Source organism: Bufo gargarizans, chromosome 1 (assembly GCF_014858855.1).
Source record: "Bufo gargarizans isolate SCDJY-AF-19 chromosome 1, ASM1485885v1, whole genome shotgun sequence".
Classification (NCBI taxonomy): domain Eukaryota; kingdom Metazoa; phylum Chordata; class Amphibia; order Anura; family Bufonidae; genus Bufo; species Bufo gargarizans.
This window is the reverse complement of record NC_058080.1, coordinates 465,973,866-465,993,207: the sequence shown is the minus strand read 5'-3', so window position 1 is coordinate 465,993,207 and position 19,342 is coordinate 465,973,866. Positions and strand designations below refer to the sequence as shown.

General features: G+C 39.0%; 1 protein-coding gene across 2 annotated transcripts in view; it reads right to left on the bottom strand.

The window, feature by feature from the left end:
* The window catches only part of ROR2 (receptor tyrosine kinase like orphan receptor 2), a 167,705-nt gene that overhangs the window by 12,928 nt on the left and 135,435 nt on the right, over nucleotides 1–19,342 (bottom strand). For both annotated transcript variants that reach the window (XM_044287454.1, XM_044287446.1), the window contains exons 3-4: nucleotides 17,958–18,245; nucleotides 17,712–17,742 (exon numbers count right to left, since the gene is read on the bottom strand). In XM_044287454.1, the coding sequence (XP_044143389.1) occupies nucleotides 17,712–17,742; nucleotides 17,958–18,245 (319 nt within the window). The remainder of the gene's footprint in view (nucleotides 1–17,711; nucleotides 17,743–17,957; nucleotides 18,246–19,342) is intronic.

Sequence of the window (19,342 nt, the reverse complement as noted above, 5' to 3'; positions counted from 1 at the left end):
AGAAAACTGATCCGTCCCCCATTGACTTTCAATGGAGTTAATGACGGATAGTTCTTGGCAATGTTAAAGATAATACAACCGGATCCGTTCATAACTGATGCAGATGTATCAGTAACGGAAGCGTTTTTGCTGGACCCTGCAGGATCCAGCAAAAACCACTAGTGTGAAAGTAGCCTTAAAACGCTCCCTGTCCATTGTGCCTACAGTTCAAGGGGATGCTGTAAAGCATATCTCTATATGCAATTAACAGCAGCTCAGGCAAGATGTCTGCTCCCAAATAAACAAAAAAAAATGTCTACAATCAGAAAATAAAACCAGATTAGATAAAAGAAATATGTTTTACAATCTGGTTTTAATTAGTAAAAAATATATTATTTAAAATATTATTAATTTACATATTATTACTTTAAATATGCAAATTGATATGGTATTAGGTAGTGTTACCTATACAAAGACTTCTTTTAGCTCTATATTTAATAGTAGATATTAGTACATATCATCCTATACTCTCCTTTGGCAAAGAATTAGTTAAAGTGTACGTTTTCTCCTAGACTGTTGTACAGGGGCCTTAAAGTGCTGGGGTCATGACTACCTCATTTATAGCACAGCTGCAGAATAGAAGGACACAATGCACATCCTGGGGCCATGCAAGTGTTCATTGAGTCAAGGAATGCTAGATGGCTACAGGGCGTTCCATACACGCTAATCACAGGCTGTTAACGTGCTCCAAATTCTGCTTTCCCGTTAGGTGCTCTTTTGTCAAAATTGATAGTTAATTAGCTATGCATGCATTAATCCAAAATCAGCTCTTCACATGGTTTGGAGCTTGCTGAGGCCTTGTGCTAATATGCAAATTGCGCTATTAATGAACTACATAAGGCTAATGAATGACTTATTATTCTGTGGACTTTAAGATTGAGAATATGTTCAACATACCATCCCAATAAATGAAGTGTGGTGTTCTGAAACAAACCATATTTCTACAATACATCTCTTCTGGGCGGCCTCAACATTGGGGCATATAAGAACGTCCCATGAGATTTCAGCACATGATTCCTTTATGTATCATAGAATCAATCACTTTTTCTACAGACAACCACGACTACAGGGGTGACTATAATATTATATACATGTCCCTCTATAAGAAATTATGATATGTGAGAGCATGGCACGGGGACATGGACAGCACAGAAAGCTGTAAGAAGAGTTTCAGGTGGCATATTTATTGCCAACCATGGCAAATTTCAGTACCCTATGGCTTTTGTAAGGGTTAAAATCTGCTGAATATGTTGATTTAAAAAGTAATAGGAAATAAAGTGCTACATTAATATATGGTCCCTACAATAGCAAAGTACCGTATTTTCAACCTTGTCCAGATGTATAAAAAATGTGGGAGAGAGGGGACAATGTGCTACTTTTGGTGAGTTTATTCCTACAGCTACTCATCTCAACCTTCAGAAATAACCAGATACAGCTACTGAGCCCAGCAACACATGTTTTCACAAGGTGAAGAACGTTATCTGTGCAGTGGTTTAATTCGATCTTAAAGGGGTTTGCCCATGAACGTTTATTGTGAGAACTGGGGTCCTTTGTGTATTGAGGCAGAGTGCTTAACCACCACCGCATTGACTTCTGTAGGACTGTTGGAGATAGCCAAACAATGTACTCACCAGTTCTGTAGACAAAGAATGCAAGAGGTGGTGGTGGTCACTCATGCACACCACCACTCCATTCACATGGGTGATTTGTAAGGGTCCTAGCAGTCACACCCCAGGCGATCATACACGAATCACCTACCCTGGGTTGCTTGTGGGCCAATACTTTCACATCTGGTATTTGATGTCTGGTTTTGAAATCTCAACACCACAGCAAAACGCATCCGTTTGAAAATTACAACTGGCTGCATCAGTTCAGAACAGATCACTAAAACCATTGGATCCGGCACAATTCAGTTTCCCATGCCGCACACAGCAGTTTTGTGTCCGGCATGGGAACGCAACAAACTGGAAAAGAATGCATTCTGGCGCACTCTGTTCCGGTTTGTTGAGTTTTGTCCCTACTGACAACGAATGGGGACAAAAACTGAGCCGTTTTCCTCTAGTTTTGAGATCCTCTGCCGGATCTCAAAACCAGAAAAGAAAATGCAGATATGAAAGTAGCGGAACTAGGCTATGTTAAATAAAAGGTTGGTGCCATTTTTACAGACCTGGGGCTGTATGATAACATTTTGAGGCCCCTGGATTATGTGCAATAAAATAGCATCTTAAAAAGACCTCAGTGAATAACCTTCTAATGACTTTCATCCACTTGTCTTCTTTAGCCCTAGGCACAGATACTGTTTTATCATGATTTTACGAGTCAATTGCCAAGACGTGAGTAAATATGAAGATGAAAAATGCAACGCCCTATTGCGTCATTATGAATCCATAATGTTCATTCATAAAGTCAATGGAAAACAGCACAGAGCACATGCACAAAAATGTGTTTTCCTCTGTCAAAGTAGTGCAAAGTGAGCAGACGCGCTTTACTGGAGAATTAACTGTGCTGAAAGTGTGGTTATTTGTTAAAATGAAATATAAATGCTTTCAGCTGTTCGTAAAGGATATTGGGCTAGAGTTTGACTTGATTTCTGATTCATAGCCCCAGAGCAACATTTAAAAGTTAACAATGACTAGTAAATAAACTTCAAATGCAGAAAAAAAATAGACGCTTCCCCTTCTGAAATGTAAAGCAGACCCTTGGCTGCCCTGTAGATGAGCTCTTGGAGATGATCACAAAAACTGTGATTGGATGGCCTTACAAAAATGCAGCCTTCAACACCTATTCAATTTACTATGCAGCTGCTGTCATGAAGTGGCTTGGCGCCAGTTTTTTTTAACTCCTGTGGAAATGTCCCTTTTTTTACCACAAAACAGATACGAATAGGACATGTGTACCTTTTAGCGGGTTGGCGGAATGGACTTACAAATGCTGTGCTATCCGCGCGGTGTGCAAATAAATTGGTCCACATCCGATCCGCAAAAAAAATGCAGATTTGAATGCAGACCATAAATATGGTCGTGTGCTTGGGGCCCAGAAAGCAATACCCATTACGCTTCCATTATCTATGTCATTTCTTATTCTACCGTAAGGTGAAAACTGTCTAGTTAAAGTTGCCCAGAAGGCCCATTGTGTCTATGGCCCATATAGCTGTTCTCAAAACACAAGTCTTAACATATTTTAGGACTAGTGGTCAGTAAAAAAAACTGCACAATTGTAAGATTTTTTTTTTTTTTTTAATATAGACAGTGTCATTTTCTGATGACATATTCCCATATGCTTAACTTTGGATAAGAGCCATGAACAATAGGAAGATTGAAACGTGTAAAAGGATAAACCATGTGCCTGTGGATGAGCATCACCTTGTTCTTAATATGAATCAAAGCCAGATTTTAACTTTTCTTTGGTGCTGGAATTCAATCTTCTTATATCACCACCCAGGAGCTGGCCTGGTGTTACCTCTATGTACTGGACATCCTATTTCCTCCAGTATCTGTATGGAGATGACCTTATTTTCCTACTTACAGTGCGCATTTGAACAGTTTTCAAACTCTCACTTTTTAGGTTATGGTGTGGCCTTAAAATAAAAATAAAACATTCAAGTTTTCCCCCATAAATCTGCACTCAACATCTCATAATGAGATAGTGAAAACAGAACCTTAGAAAAGTTAGCAAATTTCCTAAAAAGGAGAAAAAAAAACTAAATTTCACATGGACATAAGTATTCAGACCCTTTTGCTATAGCAATTGAAATTTAGCTCTGGGGGCCTCCCATTTATGTCGATCATCTTTGAGATGTTTCTGTACCTTGGAGTCCACTTGTGGTAAATTTAGTTAATTGTACAAGATTTGGAAAGACACACCCTTGTCTATTATATAAGGCCTCACAGCTGACAATACATATCAGAGCAAAAACCAAGCCACAAGGAGGAAAGAACTGCATGTAGAGCTCACAGGCAGGATTGTGTGGAGGCACAGATCTGGAAAGGGGTACAACAAGATTTCTGCTGCACTGATAGTTCCCAAGAGCACAGTGGCCTCCATATTTCTTAAATGGAAGAAGCCTGGAACAATCAGGACTCTTCCTAGACCTTAGTAATCAGAGGAGAAGGGCCTTGGTAAGAGAGGTGAGAGGTGACCAGGAACTCAGTGGTCACTCTGGCTGAGCTTCAAACATCCTGTGTGAAATTGGGAGAAATTTCAAGAAACACTCCACCAATCCAGGCTTTATGGCAGAGTGGCCACAAAGAAGCCTCACTAAAAGACCCATGAAAGTTTGCAAAAAAAAGCACCTAAAGGACTCTAAGCACACAGCCAAGACAACACAGGAGTGGCTTAGGGACAACTCTTTGAATATCCTTGAGTGGCCCAACCACAGCCCTGACTTGAATCCAATGGAACATCTCTGGACTGACCTGAAAATGGCTGTTCACCGACAGTCCCCATCCAACCTGACAGAGCTTGAGATGCTCTGCAGAGAAAAATGGCAGAAAATCCCCAAATCCAGGTGTGTAAACCTTGTGGCCTCATACCCAAGAAGACTGGCGACTGTAATCGCTGTGAAAGGTGCTAAGCACACATACAGTAAAGGGTCTGATTACTGATGTCAATGAAAGATTTGTGTGTGAGATACAGGGCTGGCTCTAGCTTTGTTAGAAAGAGGTTGTCCTTTATTATATGATTGCTGATTTTCAATTTTTTACATTACTCATGGGATAACCTCTTTAAACCACTATCTCGCCTTACAGTTTGGAACTTGCATAACCTACAACCTTCTCGGGCATATTTTCTATACATGCATGGCTTATTTACCATGTCTCATTAGAAATGATTGATGCCATTTTTTTTTTAAACTTCATGCTTTATTACCACACTAGATCTGCATATAAAACCATTTGTAATTTCGATAATTGTACAAAATGCTTCTGCTTTGTTATGGTTTAAAAAACAATAAAATAGCATTGAAAAAAATCAGCTAGAGGCCCATACTAGTGCACAGTAGAGCTTTCTCATATTGCCGCTATCAAAGTGATTTTGCAGTTTGAGTTAAACTGAATTTAAAAAAGAAACAGATCTGCTCACATGCTGTGTGATATTCTGTGGCTCCTTATGTAACTATGGAAACGCACATAGTAATCTGATCATGTTATAATGCTGGATTTCATTACATATTGACTTTGCATTGACTAAGCTTTGCAAATGCAGACCAGACATTTTCTTGGTGCAGAACATGTTATTATGAAGATATATAGAAAAATAAAATAGTAATAAATCCTACTCTTCGTGCATAAAGTGAGCTTCTGGTCGTATTTCTACATCAAAACAGCTAAGAGACAAGGAATACACTTAACTTTATTTTATACATGGGATTTATCGGCTGTTTTTATTAATATTATGACATGTGTATCAGTTCCAGAACTTTATATAAAAATGAATTCTGCATATTAAAATGTTGGGATTATATCAATACTATCAGCTTACACCGGGGGGGGGGGGGGGGGGGGGGGGGGTGCTACAGATTGATGGGATGATCTACCCAATATCAATAAATACTTCCCTACTACTGTAGGATCTTGTTAAACAGTATCTGGGAGCAGGAGTATTTAGATGGAGCATGATACAACTCTATTTACTATTCCTGCTAGACCTTATGAATGAATTACTAGCAGTTTGCTATAAAGATACAGCTGGCTGTTACTAGTTGAGGGTGTGTCCTAGCACAATCAGACACTATCCAATCAGTGCTGCCAATGTTAGACTGGGCAGGGACACACCTCCAACTGGTAACATCCAGCTGGACCTTCATTGCCATTTATGCATAACTTTTACATGGAATAATAAATGAACAGTACAACATAGAGTCATAAGAATAGATGCTCCAGAACTGTTATTACATGGGGAATGCAAATAGTTGCTAGAACAGACACGGCAGGGCCATCGCCATATATTCTGTATAGTAGATAATCTCTGATGCCCATGATTGAGCTCATGGTTAGGTCATCATTTGACTGCAGTAGACTGAATTATACCAGTAGGCTTTTATATAAATTACTTCCATTATTGTATTATGTTAAATGAATGATTATATACTGTAAGGCCATGGAATATTGATACAATACAATAGCTTCTGAGGTACACCCAGGTATATTTCCTTTTTATTTACACACACAACTCTATTAAACATCCACATTAAAGCATATGAGCTGAAATAGAAGTGCAATCTATAAGATAATGCTGATAAAGGCTCCTTTACGTCACGGCCATAACTGGAAAGTTCCTAACAGCAGTCCTATTTAGTCCAATATTTTACAGAATACTTTTTACTTAAATATTTGGAAACAAAACAACAACATGTCATACGATATTGCTCGTATTCACTTTGTTTCCCTATAGCCATGTTGCAGTTCTTGTCTTCGGGGTGAAATCTGTAATGCTAAAACCATTTTGCTATGGTATGCGAAAGGTCAGAAATACAAGGTCGTCTTGCATGATGTTCTGCTGAGCTGGTAATTGGAAACAGTTGTTTGGTCCTTTGCACGTATTGAAGAAAAGGTTAAATAATACTTTCGTATTTTAATAGTTCATATATGCTAGGATTATCAAATGACAACTGGTATTAATTAAAGTGGAAGACTCTGGATAGAATAATCTTGTAGAAACAAAAATGTGAAGTGAATGTGCCCATACTGTTTCCCAGTTTAACATAGAATAAATAGCCAGTCGACAATGCCAAACTAGTGGGTAAAACTGACTGAATATAAGCTGATGGGCAGATTGGCACACAATAGTAAATGTATCAGGACTTAAAGGGTTGGACACTTTCTGGCTACTGTTGACCTATATGTATGTAAAATGACTATATGTCACTTACTAATATAGCCTTTGTTGAAGTTCTGTGCCATTTTCTATATTTCATAAGGTATGTAGCTTTGTTGGCAAAGTCTTTTGTGCTGTCCAGACAGAAATCCTGTCCACAAAATGGCTGCTGATGGAGGGTCATGTGAGCATGCAAACCACCAAGCCCCCTCCATTCAAATACCCTGCACCTGCCATCTGCCCTTGCACTGTTCGGAGTTTAGTACACATGCAGGGTGTTTGAATGGAGGAGGCTCTGGTCACATGACCCTCCATCAGCAGCCATCTTATGGACAAGACCTCTATACAGACAGTATAGAAAATTTGCACAACAAGAGGACATGGTTTATAAAATCTAGCCAACGGCACAATATCAACAAAGGCTGTATTAGTAAGTGCCATATAGTCATCATACATACACATTGGTCACAATTAGCCAAAAAGTGACCAACCCCTTTAACTAAGCAGTATAATTTTTATTTAAAAATTCATATTTGATATATAAAAGTTTGGATGGCATCATAGGTTATAGTTGGCAGAACCAAAGTATGATTACTCCACCACGTGCTGGTCGATAATAATCCAATATGTCTAAATCTACAGGTGAAAGTGTACAATCAATAGTAGTTGATACAAGGCTATTTTATTTGTTCAAGTCTGAATTGCATTAAAGAATTTGTCTCACGTCAGCAAATTGCCTTTATTAAGTAGAGGAATTTAATACAAGCCACTTACTAATGTATTATGATTATCCATATTGCTTCCTTTGCTGGCTGGATTCATTTTTCCATCACATTATACACTGCTCGTTTCCATGGTTACGACCACCCTGCAATCCATCAGCGGTGGAAGTGCTTGCACACTATAGGAAAAAGCACCAGCCTCTCTGGTGGTCGGGACTGTGGGAGGCTGGTGCTTTTTCCTTTAGTGGGCAAGCACGACCACCGCTGATGCATTGCAGGGTGGTCATAACCATAGAATTGAGCAGTGTATAATGTAATGGAAAAATGAATCAAGCCAGCAGAGGAAGCAATATGGACAATCACAAAACATTAGTTAGTGGCTAGTACTAACTTTCTTTACATAATAAATGTCACTTGCTGAAGTGAGACAAACCCTTTAGGCATGACAATGGATTTGGAAGGACTTGCATATCCCATCATATTAAAAATAACTGTGTGGATGAAATATAACTCAGACAAATGAATGGCTTGGGAATCCTAGAACAATGCTTGCAGTTTACTTAATTTGCATGGTTTAAACAGGCACCATAACTGGAATGTATACTTAGGTCCACGATGCAAAGTCAGGCGTGCTATTCTTATTAAAAGCAGCCCTTTCCAAGGGAAAAGACAATAAAAAATGGATTCTGCTAACATATTGGTGCCGTTCTATCAGTTGTTCTGTTTGTACATGCTGTGATTCCTTTTAACATGATAGTGACCCCAAATAGAACATGATGTCAGTGTATTAGGCTACTTTCACACTTGCGGCAGTGTGATCCGGCGGGCAGTTCTGTCGTCGGAACTGCCCGCCGGATCCGCCGATCTGCCGCTGACTGAAAGCATTTGTGAGACGGATACGGATCCGTCTTGTATATTTTTTCACATTTTTACCGGTCTGCGCATGCGCAGGCCGGAAGGACGGATCCGGCATTCCAGTATTTTGAATGCCGGATCCGGCACTAATACATTCCTATGGGAAAAAATGCCGGATCCGGCTTTCAGGCAAGTCTTTAGTATTTTTCGCCGGAGATAAAACCGTAGCATGCTACGGTTTTATCTTTTGCCTGATCAGTCAAAACGACTGAACTGAAGACACCCTGATGCATCCTGAACGGAAACTCTCCATTCAGAAAGCATGGGGATATGCCTGATCAGTTCTTTTCCGGTATATTGGACAGGAAACGTATTTTTGTGCTTTTTTTCTTTTAAATTCTTGATTCTCCCAACAGAAACCCCCATTGTGGTTTTGCCAGGCCATACAGACATTAAATTATCAGCAGACCGTTGCAATGTTAACAGAATCTGTAAATACTGTCTCAAATCCACGATGATAAATCATGAAGGTATGGAAATATCCAATATTTCATATAATTACATACTAGATTGATTAGCATGTGTGGGCAAATACAAGGGACAAGAAGCAACCAACAGATATCCTGTGAATACAGTTGAAACCAGACGTTTACATACACTATATAAAAGACACATATGCATGTTTTTCTCAATGTCTAACATGAAGTCAGAATAAACCTTTCCTGTTTTTGGTCAGTTAGGATTAAAATTATTATTATTATTATTAGCCAAATGCCAGAATAATGAGAGAGAGAGAATGTTTTAATCAGAATCAGCTTTATTCTGATTCTGATGAGGGCTTCAGTCTTCATAGTAGCTTCATCCTGTGTGATGAAGATTGGGTTATTTATCACACTGAACTTAATGGCCAATGAAAATGCCAAAACTGTGCTGAAGAAGTTCTACTGTTCAAAAGAATGGATATGACATCAGAAGTGAGTCAAAATCAGACTAGTGCATATCTGACTACCACCGCCACCCCCCACCTCCAGCTCTGTATCCTGTGCAGTGGCTGTGCCTGGTTACTGCCGCGCTACTCCCATTGAAGTGAGCGATAGAAACAACCAGGCATGGCTGCTACACGGTGTAGTCCAAGGATAGGTAATCAATATTAACCTCCCAGCAAACCCATTTAAAAGGGTTATCCCATGACTAATGGAAAAAATGAAAATCAGACATCACATAGTACATGACAATCTCTTTCTAACAAAGCTAGAACCAGCTGTGTACCTCACATGGGTCCAGAGATCTCCCCACTCATTGCTCTGTTAGATTTCTATCAAGCTGTCAGCTCAAGGGGAGTGTCTTTTCTGCTGCAGCTCAGGGGGCGTGTCTCAGCTCTCCCTATCACAGCTCAGGGGGCGTGTCTCAGCTCTCCCTATCACAGCTCAGGAGAGGCGTGTCATGCTCTCCCTATCACAGCTCAGGAGGCAGTTGAAAGATGAAACTGAGCATGTGCGGCCTTCTCAGTGAGCAGGTCAAAGAAATAAGGCATTTAAGGCATTTGTATTACTTTCTGCAAAGTCAAACGTTTACATAGGTTTCTGTGATGTAAAAAAATGAGACAAAGATAAATCATTTCAGAACTTTTTCCACCTTTAATGTGACCTATAAACTGTACAACTCAATTGAAAAACAAACTGAAATCTTTTAGGTAGAGGGAAGAAAAAATAAAATCATATGGTTGCATAAGTGTGCACAGCCGTAAACTAATACTTTGTTGAAGCACCTTTTGATTTTATTACAGCACTCAATCTTTTTGGGTATGAGTCTATCAGAATGGCACATTTTGACTTGGCAAGATTTGCCCACTCTTCTTTGCAAAAACACTCCAAATCTGTCAGATTGCGAGGGCATCTCCTGTGCACAGCCCTCTTCAGATCACCCCACAGATTTTCAATCGGATTCAGGGCTGGGTTCTGGCTGGGCCATTCCAAAACTTTAATCTTCTTCTTGGATGTATGCTTTGGGTCGTTGTCATGCTGAAAGATGAAGTTCCTCTTCATGTTCAGCTTTCTAGCAGAAGCTTGAAGGTTTGGTGCCAATATTGATTGGTATTTGGAACTGTTCATAATTCCCTCAAGCTTAACTAAGGCCCCAGTTCCAGCTGAAGAAAAACAGCCCCAAAGCATGATGCTGCCACAACCATGCTTCACTGTGGGTATGGTGTTCTTTTGGTGATGTGCAGTGTTGTTTTTGGGCTAAACATATCTTTTGGAATTATGGACAAAAAGTTCAACCTTGGTTTCATCAGACCATAACACATTTTCCCACATGCTTTTGGGAGACTTCAGATGTGTTTTTGCAAAATGTAGCCTGGCTTGGATGTTTTTCTTCGTAAGAAAAGGCTTTCGTCTTGCCACTCTACCCCATAGCCCAGACATATGAAGAATATGGGAGATTGTTGTCACATGTACCACACAGCCAGTACTTGCCAGATATTCCTGCAGCTCCTTTAATATTGATGTAGGCCTCTTGGTAGCCTCCCAGACCAGTTTTCTTCTTGTCTTTTCATCAATTTTGGAGGGACGTCCAGTTCTTGGTAATGTTACTGTTGTGCCATATTTTCTCCACTTGATGATGACTGTTTTCCCTGTGTTCCATGGTATATCTAATGCCTTGTAAATTCTTTTGTAACCTTCTCCTGACTGATACCTTTTAACAATGAGATCCCTCTGGTGCTTTGGAAGCTCTCTGTGGACTATGGCTTTTGCTGTGGGATGCGAATTAGAAAATTTCAGGAAAGACCAACTAGAGCAGCTGAACTTTATTTAGGGTTAATCAGAGGCACTTTAAATGATGGCAGCCAGTGTATGCTGACTCCTATTTAACATGATTTTGAAAGTGATTGCTTAATTCTGAACACAGCTACATCCCGAGTTATAAGAGGGTGTGCACACTTATGCAACCACATTATTTTTATTTATTTTTTTGTTTTCTTCCCTTCACCTAAAATATTTCAGTTTGTTTTTCAATTGAGTGGTACAGTTTATAGGTCACATTAAAGGTGGAAAAAGTTCTGAAATTATTTATCTTTGTCTCATTTTTTTTTACAGCACAGAAACATGACATTTTAACAGGGGTGTGTAGACTTTTTATATCCACTGTACATTCCATTAATATTTGGTACCATTGCCCTTAAACTGTATGACTTGGTTCAAACGTTTTGGATATCCTTCCACAATAGTTGGTTGGAATTTGGGCCCAATCCTCCTGACAAAACTGGTGTAACTGAGCCATGTTTGTTGGTCGCCTTGCTCGCTCCTGCCTTTTCAGCTTTGCCCATAAATTTTCAATAGGATTGAGATCAGGGCTTTGTGATGGCCACTCCAAAACATTGACTTTGTTATCCTTAAGCCACTTTGTAACCAGTTTTGCAGTATGCTTCGGGTCATTGGAAGATCCATTTCCGCCCAAGCTTTAATTTCATGGCTGATGTCTTGAGATGTTGCTTCAGTATTTCCACATAATCTTCTTTCCTCTCAATGCCATCTATTTTGTGAAGTGCACCAGTCCCTTCTGCAGCAAAACAACCCCACAAACCCCACAACATGATGCTGCCACCCCCGTGTTTCACAGTTGGGAAGGTGTTCTTAGGCTTCCAAGCTACTGCCTTTTCCCTCCAAACGTAACCATGGTCATTATGGCCAAAAAGCTAAATTTTAGTTTCATCAGACCATAGGACATGTCTCCAAAAATTTTGGTCTTTTTTCCTGTGTGCATTTGCAAACATTAATCTGGCTTTTTTATGTTTCTTTTGGAGTAATGGCTTCTTGCTGGCAGAGTGGCCTTTCAGCCCATGTTGATACAGTACTCGTTTCACTGTGGATATTGACAAAATCTTACCAGATTCCGCCATCATCTTCACAAGTTCTTTTGCTTTTGTTCTTGGGTTGATATGCACATGTTGGACCAAAGCCTGTTTATCTCTGGGACACAGAACCAGTTTCCTTCCTGAGCGGTACGATGGTTGGACATTCCCATCTTGTTTGTACTTGAATGAGGCACCTTCAGGTATCTTGAAATTGAGCCAGACTTGTGCAAGTCCACAATTCTCTTCCTGATATCTTGGCTGATTTCTTTAGACTTTCCCATGATGCTACACAAAGAAGCAGTGTGTTTCAGGTGTGCATTTAAATACATCCACAAGTGTGTCTCTAATTAACTTAGATGTTGCTAACAAACCTAACAGAAGCTTCCAAACACATGACCTCATCATATGGGCAGTCCAGGATTGTTTAAAGGCATAGTAATCTTAGTGTATGTAAACTTTTGACATTGCAGAAAGTAATTAAAAAAAAGCCTTAAAACATTCTCTCTCATTACTCTGGTATTTGGCAAATAATAATAATTATGGTAATTCTAACTGACCAAAACCAGGAAAGGTTTATTCAGATTTCATGTCAGATATTGAGAAAAAGTGTATGTAAACTTCTGGTTTCAACTGTACATATAACATCTAGTTCTACTAAAACTACTAAAATGCACAGTAAGGCTACTTTCACATATGCGTAAAGGTAAAAGTAACCTAATAAAAACAAAATGAATACAAAAAAATGCAGCACATGAAAGTGTAGAATATGAATTTATGGAATTGGAGACTTTATCTATTTTAATAAAAAAAACCTCCCTGACCAGTTGAATACATCATATTCAATATGGATTATCATATATTTATATGGAATACAGAATATTAGAAATTGTGCATAGATCTATGCATACCATACGCATACACTATACGACCAGAAAACAAATTAAGTGAATAAAGTGGTAAAAGGGCAAATTCTTTCTTCCTAAATGAAATTAAGATTTCTGAGGCTTAAAATTCTGTGGGGAAAAAAAAGATTTGCTTTAAATGCTTTTCCTCTGAACCTGCCAAAGCAGGCATGAAAGACTACTACAATCCTTCCTAAAACTAACAGACATTACTGAAAGTTCCATCAAAGAAAAAAAATTACAGGCCATAACATTCTTCTGGATCCAAATAGGCACAGATGAGGTTGAGAATAGTGGAAGAAAAATGTCCCAACGGGGTCTTTTACTTGCAATTACTTAATACAATTTGTATCTAAAATTGGAAAGCATTTATCGGCATCCCCGATGCTCAAGGCCATGCAGCAATGTCTTGAGAATTAACAGCCCACAGGTGGCAGAGAATTTCATACACATTCATTCTACACAAACTAAGCTCATGCACATTATCATAGCCATAGGCAGTCTTGTAGATGAGCTCATCATTTTTGGGGTGAAGTACAAGTCACTGTGATTTTAGACTAATTTACTCATATACTATAAAAGTATAAGCTGACCATGTATATTGCCATTGAAAAAATACTGCACTTTTTAATACAGTGAAATCAAGGTATTTTAATGCATACCGCCCATACATGCATAAAACGAGGTATACCAATGCATACTACCAAAATGTGCACAAAACAAGGTGTGCCAAAGTGTGTGCAACCATCTAAATGTGTATCATAAGGACACTCCTTTGGCATAAATCAAGGCAAATATACCCTATTGACCACGCACACCATCTTGCTTTACATGAGCATATTTTAGCTACATTTTACCTGCCTTTTTGTTTGGTAAATAGATCCCAACAGGGGGGAAATAGCAAAATGTGTCCTATACTGAAAAGTAAAGCAGGCAGATAGTCTATTATATTAGAAAACATGCTCAACATAGAATTCAAATAATGTACATGACATATTGTACAACCCTATAAACAAAATAGCCACTGACCTCCATAGTCCACTCATGCTACAAGCTCACTACTAAAGGGGTTTTCCAGTGGCAGAAAAATTTAAAAAAGGCCAGAATGGGTTAAAAATAGGAATCATTCATTCCCCACTGCTGCCATTCCAGTGCTATCCAGTCTCTGCTGCTCTCCACTTCCACATATACACTGACGAGCAAAACGGTAACAATGTTTTGAACTTTTGCGTTTCAGGCTCCATATCTCACCATCCACTACAGCTTCGAACATAAGACTACCATCATTTCATAGACAATCATCTTGGCTATCACATACATAAATTGGACTTGCAACTATGTAGCATATGATTAGTTATGCAGATTCTTGTCATATAACTGCATTGTTACTGTTTTGCTCCTGGTGGTGGAACAATCTTTTTCTTCTTGTATACTACAAATTACAACCTGTTCTCACATTCCCTAATAGCTCAGTGTGTTATTAGGTTGATTCCCAAGCGAAAGGTCACTGGTTCGAATCCAGGAGCAGCCATGAAGATTTTCCAAGAAAAGAGAAACAGCATCATCCAGCTCATCGATAGCAGTATCTCAGCCAAGAAAATTGCCAAACTGCACCATATGAGTGCCATGACACTTGGAAAAATACAAAATGAAATCTGTTCATCCATTCCAAAGCCAAGAGGTGGACGTCCAGGCAAAATATCGGAGTCAAAAAGTTGGCTCATCACAAGGTCTATCAGTTCTGGCAGGACAAACACAGTAGTGGAAATGGCTTGTATGCTTCGTAATAGTGAGTTCACAGAAGTCCATGCAAGCACCGTGCGAGAGACCTGGGAACAGATTTCTGTTGAGATATGCTTCAATCCGATCAAGAGCATGCCCAGACGGATTCAGGCAGTGTTGAAAGCAAAAGGTGGGTTAACAAAATAATAAAAATGTAAATTTAGAATTTTAGGAGCAAAACAGTAACAATGCGGTCACATGACAAGAATCTGCATAACTAATCATATGCTAAATAGTTGCAAGTCAAATTTATGTATAAGATAATTGTCTATAAAATGATGGTAGTCTCATGTTTAGAACTGTAGTGGATGGGGAGATATGGAGCCTGAAAGTCAAAAGTTCAAAACATTGTTACCATTTTGCTCATCAGTGCACAAATGCCTGCTTAGCCAATCACTAGCCACAGTGATGACCTGCCTCAGCCAGTAATAGCCTGAGCAGGAAATTCCTGTGCGTTGAGCCAGCACCAGGAAGTAGAGAAGCGCCAATGGGAGCAGCAATGCAACGGTAAAGGTAATTGAGGGTAATTCTTCCCTTATTTTAACCCCTTCTGGCCCTGTTTAAAATAATTTTCTCCCTTCTGCAAACCCTTTTATACCGCACAATTTTAGCAGTGACTACAGTCCATGATATTTCCCATGACAGTCTGGTGAAATGTAGCTACCTTTTTATAGCATATATTAATGTGTAAGGTACTTTGCAGATCGAGTCAAGTTACAGGTCTGCAGAAGCAATGTTAAAGTATAGACCTTGTAGCAGAAGGTGGATTTACACCTCTGAAAAGAATTCTGTAGGTACACCAACAAAATCTAATTGGAGACATTTTATTACCTCCCTGCCAAAAGGCAGAATGTGAATGAATATCACTAATACTTTTCAGTCTAGTTAAAGAGAATTCACAAAAGTGTGATTAACACTAATCTGCAAGAGAAGTTCAATCTCCCTTTTTATGATGAAACTTGATAGTAACAGACAGGTATTAACTGTGCAGAAATCTTGGGCCCACCTCAGTATCTCTCCAGACCACACAAATCAGGCTAGTACATCTCAAGTAGACATACACAGCTGACTGTAGCAAAGCTACAGTAAAGTGTTCTATTTCAGTTACTCTAAATATTCTTAACCTTCAGACCGTAATAAAGATAAAGATGATCTTTCTGTATGGTTAGTAATAGTGGCTAATAATCCCAATAACGTTCTCAAATCTAAATTATTCAGCTCAAATCCCTTTTAGGTTGAAAACAGCACTATTAAGGCAATTGACATTCTTGAGAGCATTAGACATCAGTGGCATTCCCAACCATTTGCTTCTTAGCAATTAATCCGCATGCTTACAGTCTCACTCAAACTACTAGATTACTTCCCCTTTGGCAAATATCCACTTCACTCTTATTGTTGCGTTGGTTAGCACCACTTGAGTTCATAAATCATTTCAATTGTTGACTCTTCCAGAGTTTTCAAGTTTCACAAACATTTTTGATTGACTATATTAGAGGTAGTAGATAAATGAAGCCTACACGCTGTCTAATAGGGTAAATTTTACCATTTTTATTGAAATGTCAAAATTAACTTAGGCCCGGCCCAAGTTTTGATTATTAGGTTGTTCTTATTAACAGTTGTATGTGGAGCTATCAATACATAAGGACATCTTTATATTTGTTGTTACTAAAGAGACATTGTATAACTGGGCAACGAGAAGAGAAGGACCACTGCACAAGTATGAGTTATGGATCTAATGGTGCCCATACACCTTCAATAGCCGTCAGCTGACAGGTGTTTTTAATGAGTAGGGAGGAAAAAGCTGCTGCCAGACAACTCTCCCTAGAGAATAAAAGGATTGGGAAATAAAATTCAAACCACCCAATCACCCTTCCCCCATCCCAACATCTTCTGTTAGAGGCGAGTTGGGTGCATCAACGTATATCAGATTGGTGGGTTTGGCCAACAATAGCCTAATGTGCATGGGTTTAGTTAGATTTATTTACTCTCAAGAGCATTAAAGGGAGTCTGTCACCATGAAATTCACTGTCAAACCATGCACGATGCCTTGTAGGGCTAGATCAGCTGAATGTAGTTATATCTTTCACTTAGTGATCCGTTGCCCCATTCTGCAGAAATGCAAATGAGCAGTTAAGTGCACCGAGGGCGGTTCCAACCCACTGTGTGTCTCCTCGCTCCTGCTGCTTCCTCTGCCAGCCCATTCCTTTTCACAGTGCCAGGTTCCTTTATCGTCATCTCACCTGGCCCTGTAAATCAGGAAGGAGATGGAGGGGCTGGTAGAGGAAGCACTATCTGATCTCAACTGTGTGAACTTAAGTAGCTACCAAAATGTCAGGCACTTCTGGCAAACCAGTTGTGGGGAGCTTATACTGGATACAAAGAAGTAACAAAATATGGAAGAAGAGCAATCTTCTATATGCAGAGAGGGAATTATTATAGTAAGAATAACATGACAAAAGTCTTTCCTGGCTAGAAAAGTATTATAAATAATTCATATGTCCAACGTCACTACTTCACTTTAATCCAAAGTTCTACAGACTGGGTACTAAGTAAAAGAAATTACTTGCACACAGTAAATGTTTTTAACTTACATGGGCCCATGTATACTTGTGTCTAGTTTTTTACAGTTCATGTAGACTAAATCCAATATAAATGAACAATCGCCTGCATTAATTTCCAGTTGATTTTAATCATATAGTAAAATATTCAAAATAAAATTGACAGCCTAAAAATATCACTTACTGGATGTTGGGGTTCGGGCTGTGCGTTGGACCTGTTTAAGCAAACAGAAAATTGAAATGTTTTATTCAAGATGAACAACAATATGCAACAAAAAGTTCAAAGTCTAGGCCTGCAAAACAATATTCACATATATTATGGAACACGTTTTACTGGTTTATTGGTGCTATCCAAAAGATTTATCAGATGTTTCCACAAGTTTTGCTGCACAGTGAGTATTTCAAGCCAAAACGCATTTCACAAACTTACCAAGCCTCACAAACAGAACACCCGTTGCTGTAATAGTCTTTATCCCATTGGTGGCGACGCACTGATAGTAGCCTGTGTCTGTGGTGTCAAGGTCTTGAATCCTTAGCCGTGAACCATAGTCGGTTTTTCTTATGGTGATTCTCTTGGGTTCTTGCACCACTGGAGCATCATTCTTCAGCCACTTGACATTTGGCAGTGGATTTCCTGCTACTTTGCAATGAAGGGTGGCTGCTTGACCCTGTACAATGGTAATGTTGTTTACAGGTTCCAGAAACATCAGAAAGTGTCCTGCAGGGATGAAGAGATACGATCATAATGGTGCTATTCATTTGGAAAAATTAAATAAAATGAAAGAATTAATTTATTTCTAATAGAATCTAACTTTTGAGCCCATCTAGCAAAAATAATATGTATGTTTTATGTTCTGCCAACTTTCTGCTCACATCAAGTCTCGGGTATAGGGAGTAAGTGGAAAACTTGTGTAATGGATAGAGGATGGTGTAATCATCTTTTGCAAAGTGTCTTGAATAGTTCACAATCTCCCGAGGTTGAAAGAATTCAACACATCAATCATAGTCATGTTTCCTACTTCTCAATACCTAGGAGGACAAGTGCCTTGTACATAAAATATGTGCATCATTGTGAGCCTATGTGTGTGTGTATACATGAGAATGTATAAGGGAGGTGAAAGGGAGCACACTGAGTGCTAACACAGATGTGTCTGGCATGGGACATTACCAGCTGGAAAGAGCAATTATTCGCTTGTTACAGATTCAACAGCAGAACAAAAACATGGTCCCATTCCTAACAAACTCAGGAAACTTCAAAGTCTTGGGAATTTGGTCATGTAGGTTTTGCCACTTACTTCTCCCTTTCTAAGAATAAATTACAAGCTGTATAAATAAGTTTAGAGCAGAATGCTTATGTAACTAACAAGTTTTGCCTCCATAATTGACCATTTGAAAGTAATGTCCATGCGTCAATAAGTCTACAGTAGCTGCAAATATTTATCCTGTAATAACAAATTACAGCCTTTTAATTGTGGACTACAACATCCAGTAACATACACATGTACTACCTCGTAGGAATACCAGAACTGGTACTAATAGATTAGAAGAATGTGTATTTTATAGCCAGGTGGACATCTGAGGATCCTAGATAATGACCCTTACCTATATGTGCTTTATGCTAAATACACTAATAAGACAAAACATACACTAATGACACAAAAAATACACAAAAAACTCTGGGCCATGCCTTTTAAACATGTTTACAAAGGAATGAGATGTACTCTTGAAAGACTGTAACATTTTAAGCATTACTGGACACCAGTTATGACACAAACTGTCACCTGTTATTATAGTTGGAAAGATAAAAAGGTGCCA